Below are 24,762 nucleotides of genomic sequence, written 5' to 3' on the forward strand. Positions count from 1 at the left end.
TATTTTTAAATTATTTTAATGTACCTATGTTAAAAATAATTTTTGAAAATATTATTTCAATACATTCTTTAATAATACAATATTATATTACTCATGTTAAAAATATTTTTTTAAAATATTATTCTAATATATTCTTAAACACTACAATATTATATTAGTATTAGTAAAAACCATCTAATAAAATATTTCTAGTGATAAAAAAGGAAAAATATACTGGAGGCTCTTAAAAAATAATCTAATTCAAAGTATGTTTGTTTTTTATTTTAAAAACATTTTTAAAAATAATTTTTAATTTTTTTAATTTAAATTATTTTTTTTATATTTCCAGATTATTTTGATAAGATGATATCAAAAATATTTTTTAAAAAATTACAGTTTTAATATATTGTTAAATAAAAAATATTTGAAAATGGACTGTTTGTTAGAGCATACCCAATGGCACAGAGACATGAAAAGCCAAAAAAAAACTTGAGCTGCTAAATTGGCTTTTCACCAATGAAGTTTTTGTCTCCAATAGGATGGGAATATAGAAAGTGAAAACCCCTTTCGTCATTTTTAAAAGTCATTCACGTGTGTATAGAAAAGGAAAAGAAAACTATACAACTGTTATCTACATTGTTGGTAAATCAATTAAATAATTATATTAAAATTAAAAGCTATATTAATATCAAATATATTAAAATAAAAATAAATTATTAAAATAATATCTTTTATTGGAATACACATTAAAACAAAACTATATCTCTTGGTGATGCCTTTAACGTGTATATAATAATGGAATGTATGCTGCTTTTGCAAAAATACCTTTTTACTTTATAATGCTTTAAAATAATTCTTTTATATTAACATATCAAGACAATAAAAAAACATTTAAAAAACAGCATATCAAAACCATAAAAAATTTATATATTTTAAATATTATTAGATGTTCTACAATAATTTTAATATATTAACACTAAAAAAAATTATTTCCATACATTTTTAAATAAAATCACTTTTACATATAATTATGTTATCATTAGAATTGATTGGACAAATGCCTTAATAGACTTTAGAGCTCCTTGAAATTACGTTTGTAATTAGATATGTTTTAAAAATATATTTAATGTATTAAATATTACATTAATATTTTTTATTAGTTTTAAAAATATTTATTATGTTGATACTGAAAATAAAAAAAAAATTTAAATAAAAAATATAAAAAAACCAACCTCTATTATAATATCAAATACACTTATCTTAAACTCTTGTCTTAAATATCCATTCTTTTAAAAATAAATACGATGCAAATTATATTTTTAAAATTTTTAAATTTTTTATTAAAAAATAATTTTTAATATATTTTATATATATTAATATACTAATATAAAAAATAATTTTTTAAAATAAAAAAATTATATATTTTCTGATATATAAAAATATTTTATAAAACAACTATAAGCACTGCTTCAAAGCTCTCAAGTAGACAACTTGACAGCATCTCCCTTTGGACTCTCTTCTGTTTTTTTCTGTATATAAAGTATAAGCCAAACCAATAAGAGAGAGGGTAAACGCTTCAAAGATGGGACCAATACACATTTTCCAGGAAACTTCCTCCTTCCCTCAATCACATGAATGATTTCAGAAAAAGCGAGTCTTTTTTATCGTCCCTTGATACTAGCAGACAAAACCCAGTTTTTGTTTTTCATCGATCACTTTGATTTCATGCTCTTCACAGGTATGTCTCTTCCTTTCTCTCTTAAAACCCCTTCCTTTATTCTTTACAAATCCTGTCTTTCTCTTACAAGTACTATATATTTGCTTCTGTTTGTTGAGTTTCAGTTTATTTTCCTCTGGGGTGTTTTAGTTCTGCTTATCTTAGTTTCACCCCCCCGCCCTTCTGCTGATGTTTTCCTTTCGCTACAAATTCTGATCACTGTGAGGTATCTGTTTGATACTGAAAAATCTCTTTTCCCGAAACGTAACTTTCTCAAAAGAAAAAAAAAAAAAACTTCATTGTATGCAACTGTCTATTGCTTGTCAAGATATTATTATTGGAGGGATGCTAGTGTCACATCTGCATTTGCATGTCTTTTGGAATATCTCTAAAGGTGTAACCCTTATGTAATTCTAAATTTTCAAGTCTTTGATTAACTATACCATTTCCTTGAGTCTATAAAAATTCAGCAAATCTGTGAGGATAATGTTTCTGAATTTGTTTTATCCAGTGTTACACAACCCATTTTGTGTCTTAACACTCGTTTAGGCATTAGAGTTATTGTTTCTATCATTTATGAGTTAATATATTCATGACCTGGGTCGGGTTGCATTTGCTGGAGCAGGGTTGAAACAGGACTGTATTAATATGAGTTCTTTTAATTTTGTATTACTCTGTTGTTCTTTCTTGCAGAGGTTGGCATTTGAGTACTGTAGTGTGCAGTGTGTGAAGAAGCTTCTTGGATTTAATTTACTGATCAAAGGTTGAATTTTTTATTGTGGAGTGCGACTTAAATTAGTCACAGTCATGAATAATCCACAAGAGAAGTTTGTGAGGTTGGTTCTTTTCTACACTACAGATGTTTGTTAACTTTAGTGTATTATGGCATTGTTATGCTGGAGTTGAAGGAACAATTGCAATATTTCATAAGTACATTTCTTACATATGCAAGCAAAAGAGAAATATTTTGTTTACTTGGAAAGAGTACTGATTCCTTGCTTTTAAGAGTGAAGTTCTGTATCACTGTTCCATCATACATGTCTTCGTAGAGATTATGGCCTCATATTAGCTTACTGAGTTGTGTTGTTATATTGGCACCAACATTGAAATCGCCACTTATCATAGATCTTATAATAAGAATGGACTGTTCTGTAATTTGTTCTTAGCAACTTTTAACTGTCCATTTCACTACCTGTTTCCTTTCCACCCAACCATCTTTCATCGTTACTGTTATTTCACATCTAATAGTTTGCATCCAGGTGTGTTCTTTAAATGTTATATGATTTCATTGACACAATTTATGCTTCTTGTGGTTGCTGATTGCATATAGGATGTACCAATTTAGGTAGATGGTTTAGAGTGAGGGTAACCCATTATGTTGGTGGTGTGTTGTTCAGGTTTCAAGATTGGAAATCAGAGAAAAGTGATGAAGGGAATTATTCTGCAAGTAATGTTATGTATCCAGGAAAAATTAGAACCACAATAAGCTCAGTTTCTGAGAAGTTTCAAAGAGGATTGGAATCTGGCTCTTCAAGCTTTAACAAGATTAGAAAATCATTAAAGTCATATTCATTCAACAGTGAGGTTGCTTCGAGAAAGAAAATTCTTGACCCGCAAGGGCATTTCCTTCAAAAGTGGAACAAGATATTCGTATTGTCATGCTTGATTGCTGTCTCACTGGATCCTTTGTTTTTCTATGTCCCTGTGATTGATGATGGTAAGAAGTGTCTTTCTTTGGACAGCACGATGGAGATTACAGCAAGTGTTTTGCGTTCTTTCACGGATATCTTTTATATACTACATATTATCTTTCAATTTCGCACTGGATTCATTGCTCCCTCATCTCGGGTATTTGGAAGAGGTGTTTTGGTCGAGGATACTTGGGCAATAGCTAAGAGATATCTGTCATCATATTTCTTAATTGACATTCTTGCAGTTCTTCCACTCCCACAGGTAAAATAAACTTCTTTGCCCTGCCTATACACTCTTTGTGGCATACTTGTCAGATGGTACTTACAAAGAGGACCTTATCTCATTTGGCCTCAATCTCATTTTTCCTAAGGTGACTTTGGAAGAACTTGTTTCCTGTTTATGACCTCATTTTGGGGCCCTGATCTGTGAATCGGGATTATTTGAGATTGTTATATGATATATCTGTGGGGAAATCCATGGAAATTCAACATCCAATTATTGGAGTTCTTGTATATCCTTTTAATCAATCACGTGCTAGTTGTACTGAGAGACACAAGCGCGCTATCCATGTGGCAGAAACCAGGAGGATAACTTTATTGCCTCAAACTAAACACATAATTAGGCATTTTATCAAAGCAAGCTGTTTGAAGAACAATAGTTTCAAGATTATTGCACTTGGGAACCTTTTACAGGTCAAAATGTTGGCTTAGTCGACATTGCTATTTATAGAGTTGGATGTTATTTGTGGGCTTCTAACTTGCTGCTCAATGTCCAGGTGGTGATTTTAATTATCATTCCAAAAATGGCCGGCTCAAGATACTTGAATACAAAGAACATGTTAAAATTTGTTGTCATCTTCCAGTATGTTCCAAGGTTTATGCGAATTTATCCATTATATAAGGAAGTTACAACTTCTGGCATCCTTACAGAAACTGCATGGGCTGGAGCTGCATTTAATCTTTTTCTGTATATGCTTGCGAGTCATGTGAGTTTGTTTTACTCAACTGGTATCCATTTTATTGTAAAATAGATGAGAGAAATTTACATGCATGCACCACTTGTATTTTTTCTGTTTCATAAACTGTCCATACTGTAGTTTTTGTTGAGATCAACTGAAGATGAGTTGGCCAAATAAACTTTAATTACCAAACAACTACAATACTAATAAAAGTTTCAAGGGAATGGATTGTAAAGTTAGGTGGCATCAAAAGGATGATCAGTTATGTGTACTGCTATATATAATGATATTCACCTTTCATTATACAATTATTTCAGTAACTCTCCAATTTTTCCATTTGTTTACTTGGACAATTCATTAGCTTGTCCTTTAATTTGACATGCGAACTGCATTCATGTTTTATACATCTTAATGTTTTATATGATCTTGACCTGTGCTCGTTTCCTCTTCTTCTTCTTTTTTTCTCTTTTTATTGGCATGCATTTGGTGCTTGACTCACTCTATTGAACAAGTAATGATAGTTGGGTTGATGGATAATAGAAGATGAAAATTAAAGTGGTCGTAACATTTCATAATTTTTTTTAGCTTTTGTCATTGTCTTCCATGAATTGATTTCTTACTAAAATTTGGTTAAACTCCGCATGCTGTTTTATGCCAATTTATTTATTTATTTATTTTGAGTCCAAACAATTAGCTGTAATTGGAAGTGCATCTTCTGGCCTGAGCATAATTTTTGGAGTACTAATTGGTTTAGCTCAAATTTTAGGTACTTGGAGCCTTTTGGTATTTGTTTTCAATAGAACGAGAAACAAATTGTTGGAGACAAGCCTGTGGGAAACATGCTGGATGCAGCCGGGAACTTTTGTTTTGTGACAGAGCTGGTGGTGTTGAAGATCTCTCATTTCTGGATAATTATTGCCCGATAGTAACCCCAAATGAAACAGTCTTCAATTTTGGAATATTCCTTGATGCCCTTCAGTCTGGTGTTGTTTTGTCGTCCATGGATTTTCCACAGAAGTTCTTTTACTGTTTTTGGTGGGGCCTGCAAAACCTGAGGTATGTATGTGTATATGCTTTCTTCATGAAGATGTCTTGCTTTATTCAATTGGGTGTGTGGTGTGTGTGCTACATCATTCAGTGCCCTTAGTTGCTGTCTCACACTTGAAGTGATCCCTGGTGGAGGGGACATGGTGGGATTTATGCCAGGACATGGGACATTTCTGCTGTCGTTTAACTTATTCTCACATTTGATGTAGTGTGGGTAGAGGGAAGCAATAGACAACAGAAATTGCAGCAGAATAATGGTTAAAACTAGGATAAAAATTGAAGTTGGAACAAGATAATAGAATTTAGTGTTCATAAGAAACCTCTGGAAGCTGAATAGAGTGATAGAATAACAAAACTACTTTTTAGAATCCTAGAAGTTTATTTATATTTGTTTAAGCTCCATATCCTTGTAGGAAAATGATTCCTAGTCTTAGTCTCTGATAAAAACAACATGGCCTACTAAGAAACAACTTTAAAAACTCACATTCTAATCGCATGACCCTAGATTAATTAAGTAATCCTAATGTCAAAAATATAATAAAATAAATTCTGAATGAAGCTCTTGCATCATTTGTTCGGGGTGTCAAGAAACTCGTCCTCAAGTTGAAATCATTATTGCCTCAATCTTGTGTCCAATCAAGAGTTGCCAACCCTTTTCCTTTGGCATTTCAAGTGCATATCAAAACTAGCACAACAAACTTGACCTTGTAATTTATTACTCACCCATTGTTGTCTTAGGCAGCACAACCTTCCATTATCAACATACACAACCAACGTATAATCTTTGCAAAAGCTTAGATTTAAGGCTCTATCAAGCACACAGTCAAAAGGGATCAACATATCATAGACCAATGTATTCCTTTTGTTGAATTACTAATATGATATTCTTTTCTAACTTGACTTTACTTTGGGCTTTTCAACTAGGGCATCCTATGGATCACTACTTTCATTGTTGCTACCATAACTAACATCATAATCATCATCAAAATAAACATCATAACTAACCTGCTAATTTGTAGTTGCAAAGCCTAGAGTGTTCTTATAGAAATATTGTGGTTTATGTTCTGCATAGGTCTTGGCTTTATTCAACAAGTTTAATTCTCAACAATTTTAATTTTAAAGGATGACATCTTGGAAAAAATATTAATAAAAAAAAATTGCAAACGACAAAAAGCAACAAAAATAATGGAGATAAAATTTGATAGAAAAAAGCCCAACAAGAATGAAATTTGAAAAAAAAAACAATTAAAAAAATGATCTCAAACAAAATAAATAACAATTAAAAAAATAAAGATCAAATTTTAAAGATTAAAAAATCATAGTGAAATTAAAATTTTCTCGTAATTTGATAAATTATTTATAGATTAAAAAAATAGTAGGGGTGGAATTGAAAAAAATTGTATCAAAAGGACATGGACCAAACGCAAAGGAAAAGGAAATTGAAGGGGTTGCTTCCGAAATTTTTTAGGGATGGTGCAAATTTTGGTGGGGAGAGAAGGTTAAAAAAGAAAGGTTTCCAGCGCTAAACCAGCAGTGGTTCTGATACATGCGCCGCACCACCATGTGGAGGGCACCAAGATCTTCCACATGCCGCTTCGGAAGGCGGTGTTTGGTGACTAGACAACCTCGCATGCACCTACAAGTCTTTTTAAAATAATATTAAATATATGCCAATTACAATAATACCCTTCAGCAGCTTCCAAATCCACAACAAAATCAATGTAAAATGACCAAAAAACTCTTATGAGAGAGTTATATTGTTTTTGTCTTCCAGGACATCAAAGTAATTGCACTATTCTGGAAAAAAAATAAAAGGATAAAAACACCTGTGAGCCAAAAGCATTAAATGTTTTTATTCCAAGGCTAAAGTAGTAATTTTACTGTGCATAAAAGGAAAATAACAAGTACAATCCCATACAATATGTTAAAGACAATGGTGTCATGGTAACAAGACAATTTTACCCCTAAAGTGTAGTACATTGTTTTTTTTTTTCTAAGAGAAAATTTGTAATTACACTATTACAATAAATAGTAATTTGTGTCTTGATGCGCAATAACTCAGAAGATTTTTTTGTTTGTTAATGGTATTAAAAGGGTTCTCTGACATCTCATGTGTGCCTTTTGCAGTTCTCTTGGTCAAAATCTTCAAACAAGTACCTATGTATGGGAAATCTGCTTTGCAGTTTTCATTTCTATCTCCGGCTTGGTACTATTTTCATTTCTGATTGGAAATATGCAGGTTGGTGTAATTTTCTTTATTTGATAGCTCTTCGTAATGCAGAGGATAGAGTTGAACTGGTTTCTAATATCAAGCAGGATTTCATTCAATTTTTAATTGTTGGGAGCATACATCTCATGCTTACATGCTATGATCTCAAAATCAAGGCCCACAAGCACCTGATCAAGCATTCTTTGATCAGTAATTAAAAGGACTTGCGATATAGGTTGAATTTGATGTTTATTAGGAGGGTAGCTTAATCGCTAGCGGAATCTCTCATTAACATTATGAAGGTGGTTGCATTAATTTTTTCACTTTCTCATCCTTTTTTTTTTCAATTTTAATTCTTACTTTTGAAAAAAAAAAAAAGAACAAGTATCTGCCATGCTGCTTTAAGAATAGTATGTAGGATTCTTGTGCACCATTGTCACCAATGACATGCTCCTTGGTTGGTTTGCTTTTTCATTATCAAAGGGGTGCCGTCTTGATTTTTGGACTATTTAAGGAACATGGGTTCTTGAAAATTCATTAATAGTTTAGTTTCCAATCAAGCATGTGATATTAGTGAGTGAAATGGTTGAGGCCACTTTTAATTTTACGCCCTCTGTATATTTTATGAGTTGATGAATTGAAAGTACTCTTAATCAGACATATTTGCAATCCACCACTACAAGATTGGAGGAAATGAGAATCAAAAGAAGAGACGCTGAACAGTGGATGTCCCATCGCTTGCTTCCCGATAATATAAGGGAACGGATCAGACGGTATGAACAATACAGATGGCAAGAAACTAGAGGTGTTGATGAAGAGATGCTTGTTCATAATCTTCCCAAGGACCTTAGAAGGGACATTAAACGTCACCTCTGCTTGGCTCTGCTCATGAGAGTGAGTTCTTCCTCTTTTTTGTAGTTTTCCATTGGTGTTGCACATATGATCTTGATTAGACCAATTTTTCCCTTCCTACTTATTTTCTACTACCTGCAAATGTTGGCTTAATCACTTCTCATTGGAAATGTTATTTGGATCAGTAGTCTATAGTGTATTTTTCCAATTTATTTCATGTGCTTTCTCTTTCTGTATATTCACTCATGTTAATACATATTCTGTTCAGAGAAAAAAAAAATGCTTACATTTGAAGATTATGTATATTGTTTACAGCTTTTGTGCTTTTACCGAGCTGTTGCAGTGCACTGCTTTTAGCTGCTCTGGAATCTTTTTCTCTATATAATGAACTTCTTATATTAACAAAAAACTGCTTCCTTTCCGGGGAGGGATAATAGATAGCTTGACTTGTTCATTTTTTAATTAACATCTTTGAGTAGCATTTTCTTGAGATGCTAGTTAACCTGCATTTTCATTGTAAATCTTGAGGACTGTTTAGTACTGTTACTGGAGATGACTTTTGTAGTCGTGTCATGGCAATCCTGCTAAACCTCTCCTCGTGGAAATAGGTTTATTTTTTAGTTGATTCCTAATGGGGAAAAAACCCATCAGTGTTATATGAAGTGGTTCAAGTTCTTAATGACCACTCAGTTCATGCCTCAAAATGGATGTCTTAACAAGTCATTTTAATACGCATGCATACCCCATGATTCACAAAAAAGAAAGGCTGCCAGAAACTACTGAGTTGAATTTCCTTGCATCGTTGGGTGATTACTAGATGTTTAATCTGTTCTCATTTTCTGTGCGTGCTTCTCAGGTGCCGATGTTTGAAAAAATGGACGAACAATTACTAGATGCATTGTGTGACCGTCTCAAGCCAGTCCTCTACACAGAGGAGAGCTTCATTGTTCGTGAGGGAGACCCAGTTGATGAAATGCTCTTTGTTATGCGGGGCAAGCTATTAACCATAACCACCAATGGTGGAAGAACTGGCTTCTTCAACTCTGAGTACCTTAAGGCTGGTGACTTCTGTGGAGAGGAACTTCTCACATGGGCTTTAGATCCCCACTCCTCTTCTAATCTGCCCATCTCAACTAGAACAGTTAGAACCATTACAGAAGTTGAAGCCTTCGCTCTAATGGCTGATGACCTGAAATTTGTTGCTTCTCAATTCCGGCGGCTTCACAGTAAGCAGCTCCGACACACTTTCAGGTTTTACTCGCAGCAGTGGAGAACATGGGCTGCTTGTTTTATACAGGCTGCATGGCGTCGCTATAGTAAAAAGAAGCACGAAGAGTCTCTCTGGCAAGAGGAAAATAGATTGCAAGATGCATTAGCCAAAGCTAACGGGAGTTCACCAAGTTTAGGTGCTACAATATATGCCTCAAGATTCGCTGCTAACATTTTGCGTGCTCTACGACGCGGTGGCAATCGCAAGGCAAGGGTGCCAGATAGAGTTCCACCCATGCTGCTGCAGAAGCCAGCAGAGCCTGATTTTACTTCTGAAGAATGATTGGAAAGGTAGGCCACTTTTCATGATTTTGTGCTTCTGATAAAAAATAGGAAAAAAAAAAAAACACCAAGAGGTTGGGACAACGATATAGTAGATTGTTGTAGTTGGTTGGGTGTTATGAGGTCTGTATATGTATATCATGTTGTATATGTAAGTTTCTGATTGTTTTCGTCACCTTTTCCTGAGTTGATTTATGTTCACAATTTCGAATGGAAAAATCAAACAGGATGTAACGAATTTAAATTTAATGCATCGAATTGTGTATGAATGTGGCAAACTATGTGTCGAACTCGGATTGGGACTGGGTTGCTCTTGATGGGACAAATTTAAAATTTAAGTTTCATGTAATTTTTCAGGATTTTGGATTCATAGAAATGATTAAAATATGTTAGTTTATAATAAAACAAATTGACATAGAACTAATAATTGTAAGAAAATAGAAAAACTTCTCTGTAGAAAATATAGAAACCTCTACTTAAAAACGTGTGTTTGTCTTGTGTGATTACATTGGTTAGGGCTTTCGCTGATTGATTTTGATTTGTAGGATTCTGATTTTCCTACAATGGTATTTGTTATTGCTTTTGGTTGGTTTACGTGGTTCTTTGTATGAGTTTTTGGTATAAACTCGAATTAGAGTCGTTAATGGCAACTCATTGTAGAAGACATATGAGGCCATGGAATTTTAATTTGATGCTCTATGATAGAGGAACTTATGTTCACAACTTCAGATTAGAACAGAATGTGTGTATTGAGAAATAATAATTTGTGTTGGAGTTCGTTTTATGTTCATAATTGACAACCTTCCGTAGACAATACAAAAAACATGAAATCTGCACCCAACATTAACCTTGGTACATGGAATAAATCTGAAAAAATTTGTATTAGTTGCACTGCTGAGATTTTCGCATTTGAGGTTTCTGCAACAATGGTGGTTTGACTTATTTTTAGGGTTTACAATCTAATACCATTTGAATTGGTGTCGCACCTATGCTGCTGTGTTTATTCTGCCATGATAGCTTTTCAAGGAGCTCAGGACCATCAAAACCGGGAATATGATGAGTGAAATATCAGATCTCAAAGTAGGCCACATGAACACGAAAAGTTCGAACAGTGGTCGATAGGCTCATTTTAGAGGCTTAAGTTCTCATATTCTTTTTTTATTAGTCTCAATACTTCCATGCTACGTATAGTATAACATGCCAGCTCTCCAACGAGCAGAATATCACCGGAATCAGAGTTATGGTGAGTGAGGTGTAAGATCTCAAGATCTCAAAGCAAGCCACTTGAGCATGAAGTTGTGATTTGTTGTACTTTTAGAACCTGTTCGAGACCACTCTCCCTCTCTTTCGTTTAAGACTTTAACATTTGAATACTATGGTGTATGGCCATGGTGGGACATGAAAAAACTTTCTGTGGCATGCCATAATAGCGAGAATTAGGTATTAAAAGTTCACGGTGCTCGTTCTTGCCTCTTTTTCTGAGTTTGCGTCTCTTTTGTTATCTAGTGGAGGGATTGCACATTCCTGGTTAAAAATACTTTTGTTTGTTGATGAATGTTCAACTTGAAGAAAAAGAAACACTCAACTAACTAGGCTGATTCAGAATTTTGGTGATAATTCTCGTCAAATACATTTTTCATTTAAAAATATATTAAAATGGTATGTATATATATATATATATATATTCATTTATTTTTAATATTAGTACCTTAAAACTTTTAAAAAGCATAAAAAAACATTAAATTTAAAGATTTTTCATGTCAAACACACCAAAAAACAGAAGTTACGCACTCCCTAATATTTGCAATTGAATAATTCGACCTTCAGTTCCATTTTCAGTACCTTTCGGTGGATAATAAATCCAGGTTTCGAAGACTTGGAGGTCAAGGTAAAGGACAGACCAAATGAAGATTGGTTTTCCTTGTTGATGGGCAAAGCAAGCCTCGTAGAAATTTCATTGCTAAATACTCTTCGGAAAAACATGTCTGAACACTAAAATTAGGCTGTCACAGTTTGTTTTATATTCAAGAAGCAAGGACTTTGGGGTCAAGATAAAGCGCAACTAAGTCGTTGGTGCTCAAGATTGGTTCTTGCTTACTACAGAAATTGAATAGCACAACCAAGTTTGGTTTGTCTATGGATAGTGATGATCTTGATTTCTCATCTCTCCCGACCGAAAGATTTCGTTCAACATTCCAAATATACTTTGAATCCTGAAAAGAGAAGATGAGGCATTATTCATTATCCCTCACTCAATTTCTCTGTTCCATTTTGTTTCTCTTGCATTTTCAAGAAACAATTTCATCATCATTCTCCTCAAATCACTCCTCTTCTACTCATTTTTGTGCTCATGACCAAAGCCTTTCTCTGCTTCAATCCAAACAATCCTTTTCCATTAATAGTTATGCTTTTTTGAAGGGTTGTCACTATCCCAAGCCAGACTGTTGTTTGTGGGATGGGGTCACCTGTGACTTGAAAACCAGGCAAGTGACTGGACTGAACCTCGCCTGTAGCATGCTTTATGACATCCTCCATTCCAATAATCCTCTCTTTTCTCTCACAATGATTTCAACAACTCCCATATTTTTTCTAAATTTGGCCAGTTTTCTAATTTGACATATCTTAACCTAGGTTCTTCAGAGCTTGTGAGTTCCATTAGAAGTCCCTCATCTCTCCAAATTGGTTTCGCTTGATCTCCCTAGAAACTACTATTCAAGTTGATAACCATTTTCTTTTAACAAGCTTGTTTGAAACCTAACAAAGCTCAGAAAACTCGATTTGAGTTGGGTAGACATGTCATTGGTTATACCCAACTCCCTGATGAACCTGTCTTCTTCTTACTCAAACTCATTTCCCGCGGATTGCAACGAATATTCCCATCCTCAATGGGAAAACTTAGGCACCTCCAGTACTTGGATCTTAGACAACAATTGTATCCATTAAATTTTCTCTTTAATGATTGAGTGCTGCTAAAAAAGAAGAGCTTGCTGATTTTGCGCAATGGATTCTGAGAATTGGAGATGGTCAGCTTTCTGATAGTAGTATATCACAGGATGAGCAAGCTTCCTTTATCAAAATACAGCGAGAAGCATTGTTGATGCCATTTATTCTGATGTGCTTTGTAGATGTGATAATCCTGTGTATTTAAGAGAGAGCGCAAATGTTTCACCTGGAAATGATGCTGTTGCTGAAGTCAATGAACTTGTTCTCAATTTGTTACCCACAGAAGAGAACATTTACTTCAGCTCTGATTCTATTTGCTTTCCATCAGGAGATGCTGAAAATCTTAATATTGTGTATCTACCTGGGTTTCTCCGCAATGTTCAACTTAATGGGATTCCGCCAACACAAATTGTCTTCGAAAGTCGGAGCTCCTATAGTGTTGTTGAGGAATCTTCCTGAACATGCTTTTGCTCATGATCAGCTATACATAACAACGATCAGATTGGAAATGAATATGCGAAAAAACAGTGTATAAAGATGTGCTCAGTAGCTTGCCAAAAGGTGTCTCAAAGTTGTTGGTATTTTAATCTTTGTTTTCTCTAGAAAAGATGTTTATGGCAGTTTGAAAGCTTTTCTTTCAGCTTCCTGGACAAAAATTGCTCCAAGATGGAAGGTTAGAGGATAAAGGAGAGTTCATCATCGAAAATGCAAGGTAAAAAAGATTCTTTTATACGATAAAGAATTTACCAGTTAATTAGCCATAATATATTCTCCAATATCTAGCGCTTACTATTATTTACACATCTTAATGTGAACAGCAAACAGGAGCTCCGCATCACTCCACGGGGCGACGCTGCGAGGCGTTTTGATCAGGATGCTCTGGAAACATCACCCCTTCCAATCATAATTGTCTTCTTAGGTTTTAGAATCAGGGAAAATTTACCTGATTCATCATCATCCATGTCTTTTTTGTAGTTCACGTCCCTTCATCGATATCTTACCAACTTATTTAGACTATGGACTGCCTTTCATTTTCATAAATTATAGCTTGCCATGTACTGACTTATGCATACTAGATACTGAAACCAGAATTGTTTTTGTAAGCAACTCTTCCTGACCACAATCTGACTCAATTTTGACATATGGGATTAGCTGTTTTGCTCTAAAATGTGTAAATTCCTTCGCTGTTCTTAATCCTGCCTTTTATTCACTTTGAACCTTCATGCGCATTCAATTTTATGTAAAGGATGGAAGTATGTTAAATTGCTTTCTATTTTGCTCTTTTAGATACAAGATCTGTTGTATAGTTGACAATGAAAACGAGCAAGAAGAGTTTCTGATGATCGGTAGGACAGCTGAATTTTCTTTTGAAGATTACTTTGTTGTCAAGATGGATATGATGATCCATATCAGCTTCCACGACATCTGGTTAATGTGCTTCAGAAAACTAAGATTTTCCAAGTTTGTTTCGGCACTTTCCTTGCAAACAAAAACAGATGTGATATTGTGGTTTGCAGTGATTTTGAGGATGGTTCACCGATTGAGATACATAGTCAAACCAGTGGTTGAAGAAGCACAATCAGCGCTTTCTCAAAACCTGATAGTTGTCACGTCTTCATCAACTGCTCCTGTAAAAACTGTTCCTACAACTCCAGAAACCAAAGAAAGCGACATTGATGCTTCAGGTAGTCCAATAGTGCCTTTAACTGAGCACGGGCCATCTTCTGACCTTAAATCCCTGTTTCCGCAAGGAAAAGATTGAGCTTCCAAACAGCGGATGACAGAGAAAGATGTTGGATTTGTTGCCATTAATATATAACAATTATTAATGAATACACTGTATATTAATAAATACAGTTGTTATAATTAGAGCTGTACCAACCATGTATACTCATTCCAATTATCAAAGATTAGCAGCTATTATTATTATTGAAGAAGAGTTGGAGTTGTGGCACTATTATTGCCTATAAAAAGACATCAAGAAAAAGAGCAAAATAAGAGAGAGAGAATAAAAAGACCAAGAGAGAAAGTGAAAAGCTGCAAGGAGAGTAGCTACAGGTGCAACAATAAGAGTTGAGAGTAGAGTTTGAGTAAAGTGATTCTCCTTCTTCATGTATTTGTATTGTATCATTTCTTTATTTCTAATAATATAGATCCTTTCCCGTAGATGTAGGCGATTTGCTGAATCACGTTAAATATTGTGTCAGTGTGCTTAACCTCCTATAAGCAAATATCAAAACATCACCGGTCAAATTCCCCAATAATTGGTATTAGAGCTTTTGGTTTAAAGTGATGTTTGATTTTGCTCAAAAATAAAAGTTGTCAAAATTATGTTTTGACCATACTACTATGTAGAGGAGGAAGAGATGAAGCCACTATTGAAAACCGCGTCAAAATTGAACGTCGGACTCGTCCGCACCGGCAAGGTGGCTGACCACACGCGCAGAAGCACGCCATGTGTCACACGTGTCTTCTTCTCCTAGATAGACTGACTCGACCCAAATACCAAATGACCTGACCCGCGTGTAGGATCTAGATGATGACAACGTCAACATGACATCACCATAGCGTCAGCATACAAGGTGGCATGCCATGTCAGCAAACAGTCAGCAACCATGTCATCATTATAGGACCCACCTGCCATGTCATTAGCCGAGAGTGAGCAATGACGGTTTGGAGCTGAGGGATAGGGTTCTGTGTAGCGGAGTCTATGTGCAACAGGATCTGAGATTGAATCTGGACTACTAATCAGGCCAAAATTGTTTTGATCAAATCTTACCCGTCTGAAGTGCGATTTGGATGATTTCAAACTTCTTTTCAGCTAATTTAATCATTCTGAATACAATGGTACGGTTTGATTGTTGAGATTGAGACCAAAAATGGTGGTGATGAATTATTGAAGAGAGATTGCCCAATTACATGTGTTGAACTGTTATGTGGAGAATTTTAATTGCCTTGAGGGAAGGTAAAATTGAGACACTCTGGACATCCGATCATGTGGACAGTTTGAAGTGGAGAGTGATATTTGATAAAGATCAATCTTGATGAATCTAAACAATGATAGTCTCGTTAGATATTGAGAAATCAAGTATGAAACCAAAATATTCCAGATCACTTGCAAAGGAAAGTTGCGACAAAGCTAGCAAATGGTTGTATATACAAAAAGATAGTACGATGATAGATATGGTCTAAGAAGTTCTGGCTAGGAGATTGAGTTTTAAACAGGACCGTTGTGACTCCTCCAATCTTTCTTGGGAACTTGCTTAGTGGAAGGATTATTCATAGGATACTATTTTCGTATAGGTGATAGTTTGTTATGAAACTGTTGAAGACTAGCAGAATGACGACATAAAGGAACAATTAGGTTTTGTATGATCAAGAATCTGATGGAGTGTTGATTACTCTAAAGAAGTTAGATTCAGTGACTGTGATTTCTCGAGGAGGGAATTGATGAAAACCCTGATAATGGAAGAGAAATACAGTAAGGGGATAAAGATTGACACCCTATTTTGACTTGGATATGTGTTGTGACAAGATGAGTTGTTGTCAAACATAAGCAAGGAATAGAGAGAAATCTGGAGAATAGAAAGTGCACGAGGGCACATGGAGATTATGTAGAAGTACCCAAAGGATCCGGCGATGTACTGTAATGAGATAATAGGTGCAAGGAGAAGAAGAGTTCCCAGATGAAGCTTAGAGTAGAGATTGTGTGAAGGTTGTACAACAGGAAGTCTCTTGTGCTTTTGATGAAGGCAACATGCGAGGACCTTCCCAATACATGCAAGGATGGAAAGATGAGTTGTTATAGATAGACTTAATTGAGGGGTGCAACCGCCTATGATGAAAGGCGAAGACACCAAAGAGAATTGGTGTGGGTGGAGCTGTCAAGTAAAAAAGCATAGAAGCTCCAAACATAGAAATCGAGATGGAGGATTGCGAGGAGTGTACCGCAACTCTCTTTTTTTACGTGATCAGTGACAATGATCTCTCCCATAGTCCACATTGTGATAGAGAATCTTAGAGTCACTAGAAACATCCCCGATAAAGAAGAATGTGATCGTTTTATGACAGACAAAGACACCTCAATAGAAGTTGTGTGGGTCATGAAAAAAGCCCAAGTACAAACCGTCACATGACAATGAGTAGAGACACCTCAGACAGAAGGTGTAAGGATCATGATATGAGTTCAAGATCAAACCGTTTCATGAAGATAGGTAGAGACACCTTGGACAGAAGGTGTGCAGACCATGATATGAGTTCAAGTTCAGACTGTCTCATGATTACAGGCGAAGATACCTTAGACAGAAGATATGAGGACCGTGATATAAGTCCAAGTTCAGACCGTCTCATGATGACAGGTGAAGACACCTCAAAAGAAGGTGTGAGGGCCGCGATAAGAGCCCAACTTTAGAACACCCCAAAGCCGATGTGATGACTGGATATAAGTGGACAAGTGTATAGCCAATGAAGTGGCTATGATGAGTATGGAGACAAAAGGCACATTGACTTTCATGGATATTGCCCCCATGCTAAAGATCAATGAGCTAGAAGACATTTGCCTTGGACAATAAGTGGATGACTTGTGGAGTATTAAGACGCAACTGTTGTGAAGGAGTAGAAGGCATGTACAGGTTCCCGGAACAAGTTGACTCTTGTCAAGGTGGTGAGCTCGATAATGACATTGTAATACTTAGAGTATGAAGACAGATATGGATCAACCTTTAATGGTCTGCCCCCATGGTTAAAGGTGAAAAGCTACCTGGACTTTTGAGACTAAGAGCTGGAGACTCACAAAGAAGTAAGATGTAGTTCCTAGGGTGGAACAGAGGGCAGACGCAACTCCTGGATGAGTAGACTCTTGAAAGAGTGGTGATCTTATGATCACATTGAGATACTCAGATAACGACTGTTGCACTTGGAAATAGAAATTTCTGTTTAAGGGGATGTTGTAAGCCTTGGTGTCAGGCTTGATAAATCATCCAGGTCAAACATGGTTGATATGCTTGAAGAGGAATATTGTTCCAAAGACAAGCGTTAACACTCTTCGGATGAGATGTGACAAACCAGCTAGTTGAAGTGGTCATTTGGAGTGAGCAAAGGGGTGCTTGGATGACTCTGGTGATTGAAAGGTTTGATGAGTACATGTAAACTTGGATAAAGATGCTCTCAAAATGGTAAGCTTAGAAAAACTACAAGATGCAAGCTTGTGTTGAAGAAGTAAGAGGATAGTTGCTCCACATGAATGACAAAGGGGGTGATTGTTGGGTTTATTGCCATTAACATGCAACAACCAGTAATGGACAGCACCGTCCATTAACAAATGCAGCAGCAGCAACTGCAGCTACAGCTGCACCAACCATGTGTACCCATCTTAACTGTCAAAGGTTAACAACCATCATTATTGAAAAAGAGCTGGAGTTGACAACCACCTTTGTTAAAGAAGAGTTGGAGTTGTGGCACCATTGTTACCTATAAAAAGGCATCGAGAGAGAGAGAGAGCAAAATGAGGGAGAGAGATTATGAGTGAGTGGAGAGACCAAGAGAGAAAGTGAAGAGCTGCAATGGCAACAACTGCAAGTGCAACAATGAGAGCTGAGAATAGAGTTTGAGTGAAATGATCCTCCTCCTCTGTGTATTTGTATTTTATCCTTTCTCTATCTCTAATAATATGGATCATTTCCCATGGATATAGGTAATTTACCAAACCATGTTAAATATTGTGTCGTTGTGCATCCTCCTCCTCCGTGTATTTGTATTATATCCTTTCTCTATCTCTAATAATATAGATAATTTCTCGTGGATGTAGGTAATTTGTCGAACCACGTTAAATATTGTGTCGGTGTGCTTAGTTTTTTATGAATAAATATCAGTACATCACCGGTTGGAATCCCCAACAAAAGGAATCCCCAACAAAAGAAACAAAGGTATGCGTTTTATATGCTGCTGAAATCAATACACTATGATACACCAAAACCATGGCTGAATTTGTTTTACAATGTGACGATCCTCCTTTCTTATAGGAACAGTAGCATCCAGTGTAATTGATCCAAAACTATGGCCGAGTCTTCCTTTGCTCTTTTGAGCTCGCAATTTTCGTGTCTGAAATATCCACTTTTCACTATAAACTATAACTGTTTACCACAGGTTTTTTTCTTAACTATGCTACAATCTTGGCCAAACTCTATCCATCACCGTTATTCCATTACTGCAGCCATAAACAGAGTTTGAAAAACTTAGGCATTTGGCAAGTTACAGCATTACTATATTAAGATATTAGATTCGCATTTGCACATTCCATTTGCTGACTATAGTAACTGTCTCATTGGTGCCCCCATACAACATTTTTGAAAAGTTATTTGTGATCTGTCTTTAATCATGCAGTCAACAGGAGACATGATTTCAGCTTTGTATTTGCTAGCTATCATGCACGGTTCTTTGAGTAACTGGTTTACAGACATGACACCTGGCCTGGGTCAGGTCCCAGATCAGGGATGACCCACCGACCAGACAACGTTCAATAATCTTGGATACAAGTTACCCGCACATCATCCAAGGGGTTAAACTCAAAAATTTAATTTATTTTGCTATGCTGTATATTGAAATCAAATCACGATTAATATACATTTTAGTATTTCATAAACATCAAGAAACCATAAAAAATCTGAAAAGTTGACCTGATCCACCAAACCATGCAACCCCAGGCAAAAAAAAAAAGCCAACTAAAAAGAATACTTTAAATTTTTTTAATTGTTTTTGAAAATAGATATATATTTTTAATGTTTTTTTAATCATTTTACATGTTAATATTAAAAATTAAAATAATATTATTTTAATATATTTTAAATAATTTTTTTTAAAAAAGAATATCTTACAGTTCTCGAGCAAGCTTTTAGAATTGAAAGGAATTCCTGACTATCCTTCAATTCATTAAAAGACTTGTGATTTGGCTATTAATTCAAAGATCCTTGCATCATTTTCTTGTATAAAATGGGAGAGGAAGACCTGCATTATGTAGATCTTTCAGAAACAATTATTGTGGACTTCAAAATGCAGCGGATTTCTACTTTCTGATCAACTCATCAATTTTCCATTAAGAGACCTCATTGTTTCACACATGGAAAACGGAGGAAAAGAAAACACCCTCATTGTCTATAATAAATTAACAAAGTAGCAAACTACAGTGACAAATCCCCAAATTTTTATTTTAACTAAAGATATTTACAAGATTAGGGTTAGATATGCCAACCCCTCTTCTGCTTTCCAGAATCAAAGAGAAACCTGCAGCTGCAATTTGTTAAGAGACAGATATCCACCAGAAAAGAGCAACTTTTTATCGCAAATGGTGGCTAGACAGTAAAATGGGCTTTACGTCTACTTTCCTTTCTGCTGATTTCGAATGGAGGATGTTATCCAGAGTTGAAACTGCTTTCACAATGTGTTTCCCTTTGTTTAACATGACACATCTTACCCTGCCATGGAGATGAGAAAAAACAGAATCCGAAAATCTTCTAAGAAAACTGTGTATAAATCTGAAAGATTGTTGGTAAGAATCTTAAAGCATGAACAGGTTATCTAATCATCACTATTAACTTTACTGGCTTAATGTGGTTCCATAAATTATAAGAGGGCTTGGAACAGGATGGACTGCATAAACGAAATATTGATAGTTACCTCCTTCCATGGGCTGCATCAGTGATCTCAGCTCTGGTAGGAACACCAGACTTCACAAGCGACTCTAAGACCTGAGTTGCCCAAACAACTGGTATATGGGCAGCACCGCAAAGAGAAATAATTTCTTCTTGTATATCAGCCAACATTTCCCATCCACACTCCACAGCAAGATCTCCTCTAGCAATCATGACCCCTAAAGGATTTGATGACTTCATTGCCTCCAACAGCATAAGAGGCAAATTCTCAAACCCACTCTTTGTCTCAATTTTCAAAATAACCCCGAGATTTTGAAGTTTGCGCTTCTCCAGTTCTTGGCGGAGCACAACAATGTCATGAATATCTCGAACAAAAGAAACACCTACAATATCAGCATGGGCAGCAACAAATTCAAGATCCATAAGATCCTTTGATGTCAGGCCTTCAAACCGAATATTGCTCTCTGGGATGTTAATGGATTTGTCAGATCCAAGTTTACTGCCTTTTGGACTAGCATGGGTGATAGAGACAATGATTTCAGATATATCTGTTCCTTTTATGACTCCCCAAATCTTTCCATCATCAAAAGCAATTGGTTCACCAGGTTTGACTGAATCAAATAGATAGCCAGAAGAGCAGGTGATCTTATGAGTACCACTCATAGTCACAGGCAATTTGTCTAGTTCGGAAGAGCTGCTTCGTGATATGACTAGCAAGTCTCCAACTCTCAGTCTGATATACGGCTCTATAGCGGGGACATCCACTACTTTCCCAAGTTGTGACCTCCTTTTCTTTCCCTTCAAATGGAGTTCTGTTCCGGACTGAACATAAGCAGTCCTAGTACACTCAGCCACACATACGGTACCAGAGAAAACATGAATTTTTTTAGAAATTCGAAGCATCCTTTTCTTCCCTCTAGCATCACTGAATCTTATAGTGTCACCTATCTCAAGCTCACTGAGAAATTGTTGGTCATCTAGGAACAGGACTGTATCCTGAGACAAATGAGTAGGAGGAGGACCTGCTTCTCTGTGAGACAACCAAACTTGAGCAGGGAATACCACATTTCCTGAAGCATTTTTCTTGGGAGATATTTTGACTACAGATGGACCAGACTTCAGCTTCCCTGTTCGGAGCTTTGGTCCTGCTAAATCCATGAGAATTCGACAACGTTTTTCCAGCATCTGGGAACTTTCTTTCACTCTTTTGATTATCTCACTCCAGATGCTAGGATTTCCATGAGCACAATTGATGCGAATAATGGAAGTACCTGCCTTGATGAGATCAGTGATAAATGTTTCATTCTCAGTAGCTTCTTGGCCAACTGTTACCATGATATGAGTAGTTCTGCCATCTTGTAGGCGGCCCAATAAGAACTCACTGTTGGAGGATGCCTTCTCCCTCATTGCTTGTATTGTGAATTTTCCATCATTCTGTGGGTCTAATCTTTTCTCTGTGAAAATTCCTGCACTAATACTATCTTTGGGATTCAAAGAGTTTGATTTCAAGGCCTCCAAAAGTCGAATACTGGCATTAAGACTTGAAAGAACATGCAAATTGATAATCTCCAAATTCATGAGACCAACCAAAGTGAGATCTTCTTTCAGTTGCTGAATGTCAAGGCACCTCAAAGCCAGATAATGTATTAAGTTTGTTGCACTATCCAAGTAATTTCTGAAAGGACCCAAGCATTAGAAGACGAAAATTGAAGGAAGCAGAAAAAATAGAACTCAAGATATGACAGAGAGCCTAGGTCAACAAGCATGTTTAACCACATAGCTTTTGCACAACCCAGATAATTCATAAAGCAATAAAATTAAAAGTTGCGTGTAGCATAATTAAAGCAGGAAAGAAGCCAAAGATTTCAATTACTGAATCTTATTAGAATATCAGCTCGAGTAATGATGCATAAAAAGGAGCACGAAACAATCTTTCTCTTGTCAACACATATCTACATGGACACGCATGGATATTTCTATTACAAGATTATCATCAAAATTACCTGTGATCTTATAAACAACATTACGTAAGTGTAAGCTAATTTGATTGTCTTCCATAACATGACCTCAACAATACAAAACCAACGTTGTAAACAACAACAAAAAATACCTGTGACACAATTTGAGTTGAGAAGCATTCCATTGTTCAGATGCCAGTACATGCAAGTACACAGCCTTTAACTTTTCAACAACACTCCCTTTACTGCCCAGATGCTCAACAGTCCGCAATAAATCCACTTCTGTACCCAAAACAGAAGAAACAATTTCTTCATCTGGGCCCTTCAAATTCTCATCATTTTCAAAAGGAACAAGCATTTCATCGCCAGTGCAAGTGCCCGAATCACATAATTCAGCTTGATCGTTCTCATTAGGAACAGAAAAGGCAAAACTTTTCAGTTTCAACTTCGTCCTATGCAAACCAAACAACTGAATTACACCAACTTGTGTTCTAACAGGAAACCTCCAACTCAAAGTCACATTTATAGGCCTCCCCTTAGGCACAAACCCCAGGAAATCAATACATTGAATGGCCTGAAAAACAAAAAAGAAATTCAAATAATCCATCCATTCAAAATTACATAAACACTAATAAAACTCCAATAGGTGCAATCTTAGCCATGGGTGCTTGTAGGCCATAACAAGAACCCATGAACATATTCTATTTGGGTCCCAAATAGTCAAGATTGCACAGGCGCATCGCTCATAAATTTTAGCGATACTAAAAAACAATTAGAGAATCAAATTTCCACAAAAAAAACACACACACACACACACACAAAATATACTAAAAGATGAAATTCACTAAAAAGAACAAAAGGGAGTTAAGAGATTTACATACACGATGAGGAAGTCTTGAAGTTGGATTTGTGACTAGACTAGTTGAAAGTGAACTAACACCTGACATCTTTCTATGCCTTCTTCCAATATCAGCAATCAATCAGCAAAAAAAAAAAGAAAGAAAGAAAAAGAAAAGAAACTTATAGAAAAGTAAGGAACTTTGTAGAAAAGGGTACCATTCTTTATAACAGATTGGTGAGGATTAATAGAGAGCAGAAGAGAAGCGGCAGAGTTTTTGGTTTGAGAGGAAGCTCTGAATTTTCTGCAGATAAAAAGGAGTGTGGTGGGCGTGTGCTAGATTCGTCCAGCTACATTACGTGGCAGAATCTAAATGGGGATTCGTAGGGCCCCCCTTCTTTAGTTGCCAATTTAATTTTGACCTTTTGTTTTTTCCTAAATCTAATCATGTAATAAGGCCACATTATATTGCAATTATTTAAAAAAGAAGAGGAGGAGGAGGAGGAGCTTTTAACGTTGTTAATTTTGATCGATGATGACACGTAACGGTTACTTGAGAACTTGATAATAATAATTTTTTAAAAAAATATTTTTTATTTAAAAATATATTAATTTTTTTATTTTTTAAAAAAAATTTTTGATAATTTTTTTAATATTTACGTTTCAAAATAATAGGAAAATAACAAAATAAATTTAATTTGAAAAAAATAAATTTTTTTAATTTGAACAAAATCATTTTTAAAATGAAAAAATAAACATAACTTTAATCTTATTAAAGTTAGATCCATTTATATTTTATCCTATTTATTATTAAGATTAACTTTACATCTTTGATAGTAATAGATTAATTTCCTTGTATGATAGATATTAAACTAGGTTTGCCTTGCTTTTAATATTATTAAAATTAGTTTTATATCTTTGATATGGTAATTTGATTGTACAACGGATACTAATTACATTCTCCCTCACTTTTAATATTATTCCAACCATCCTCATCTTTCCGGAAAATGGATCCCAGCAATCAATTTAGACTGCGTTTGTTTATTATTATTTTTTGTGTTTATGGTGAAATAAAAATAATTTTAAAAATAATTTTAATGTGATAATATCAAAAATAATTTTTAAAAAATAAAAAATATTATTTTAATAGATTTTCGAGTAAAAAAAACACAATCACACTTTCACCAAATATTTTATACTTATTTTTTGTTATAAATAAATTTCAACTATAATTTTTACCAAATAAATATCTACATCCAACTAACCACCACTAACCATATTTTTTTAAATTTAATTTTTTTTAAATGATAACCATGAAAACTACATCAAAAACAATTACTCTTAGAAAGTGTTTAGTAATGTGGTAATTATT

At 35.2% G+C, this 24,762-nt stretch overlaps 2 protein-coding genes across 5 annotated transcripts; one reads left to right on the forward strand and one right to left on the reverse strand.

Moving 5' to 3' along the window:
• The first annotated feature begins 1,529 nt into the window (after window positions 1-1,529).
• Window positions 1,530-10,283, forward strand: LOC105109016 (cyclic nucleotide-gated ion channel 1-like). 3 transcript variants are annotated; one of them, XM_011003584.1, is made up of 8 exons: window positions 1,530-1,717; window positions 2,390-2,532; window positions 3,094-3,649; window positions 4,164-4,373; window positions 5,113-5,402; window positions 7,521-7,632; window positions 8,260-8,496; window positions 9,311-10,283. In XM_011003584.1, exons 2-8 carry the CDS (start codon window positions 2,504-2,506, stop codon window positions 10,004-10,006), a joined length of 2,130 nt encoding a protein of 709 aa, XP_011001886.1. In that variant the 5' UTR covers window positions 1,530-1,717; window positions 2,390-2,503; the 3' UTR covers window positions 10,007-10,283. The 3 variants fall into 3 exon arrangements, with proteins under 3 accessions (XP_011001886.1, XP_011001887.1, XP_011001888.1); XM_011003585.1 differs by lacking the exon at window positions 1,530-1,717 and adding an exon at window positions 1,745-1,922; XM_011003586.1 differs by lacking the exon at window positions 1,530-1,717 and adding an exon at window positions 1,935-2,090.
• A 9,729-nt stretch (window positions 10,284-20,012) lies between these two features.
• Window positions 20,013-23,700, reverse strand: LOC105109018 (pyruvate kinase family protein). Of its 2 annotated transcripts, XM_011003588.1 has the most exons (5): window positions 23,609-23,692; window positions 23,434-23,509; window positions 22,705-23,126; window positions 20,620-22,269; window positions 20,013-20,417 (listed from the first exon to the last, which is right to left on the reverse strand). In XM_011003588.1, the coding sequence occupies exons 2-5, from the start codon at window positions 23,497-23,499 to the stop codon at window positions 20,279-20,281; spliced, it is 2,277 nt and encodes a 758-aa protein (XP_011001890.1). In that variant the 5' UTR covers window positions 23,500-23,509; window positions 23,609-23,692; the 3' UTR covers window positions 20,013-20,278. The 2 variants fall into 2 exon arrangements, with proteins under 2 accessions (XP_011001890.1, XP_011001889.1); XM_011003587.1 differs by having other exon boundaries at window positions 23,434-23,700.
• Window positions 23,701-24,762: the final 1,062 nt, after the last annotated feature.

The sequence above is a fragment of the Populus euphratica genome, unplaced genomic scaffold (genome assembly GCF_000495115.2).
Source record: "Populus euphratica unplaced genomic scaffold, PopEup_1.0 scaffold204.1, whole genome shotgun sequence".
Lineage (NCBI taxonomy): Eukaryota > Viridiplantae > Streptophyta > Magnoliopsida > Malpighiales > Salicaceae > Populus > Populus euphratica.

Bases quoted from the DNA above. Each gene is read 5' to 3' on its own strand.
- LOC105109016 (XM_011003584.1), top strand. From the start codon at position 2,504: ATGAATAATCCACAAGAGAAGTTTGTGAG. The intron at 2,533-3,093 runs GTTGGTTCTTTT...TGTGTTGTTCAG, and splicing joins CCACAAGAGAAGTTTGTGAG to GTTTCAAGATTGGAAATCAG. The intron at 5,403-7,520 runs GTATGTATGTGT...TGCCTTTTGCAG, and splicing joins TGGGGCCTGCAAAACCTGAG to TTCTCTTGGTCAAAATCTTC.
- LOC105109018 (XM_011003587.1), bottom strand. From the start codon at position 23,499: ATGTCAGGTGTTAGTTCACTTTCAACTAGTCTAGTCACAAATCCAACT. The intron at 22,270-22,704 runs GTATTTTTTGTT...GGGTCCTTTCAG, and splicing joins CAACTCAAATTGTGTCACAG to AAATTACTTGGATAGTGCAA. The intron at 20,418-20,619 runs GTAACTATCAAT...TCTCCATGGCAG, and splicing joins GATGCAGCCCATGGAAGGAG to GGTAAGATGTGTCATGTTAA.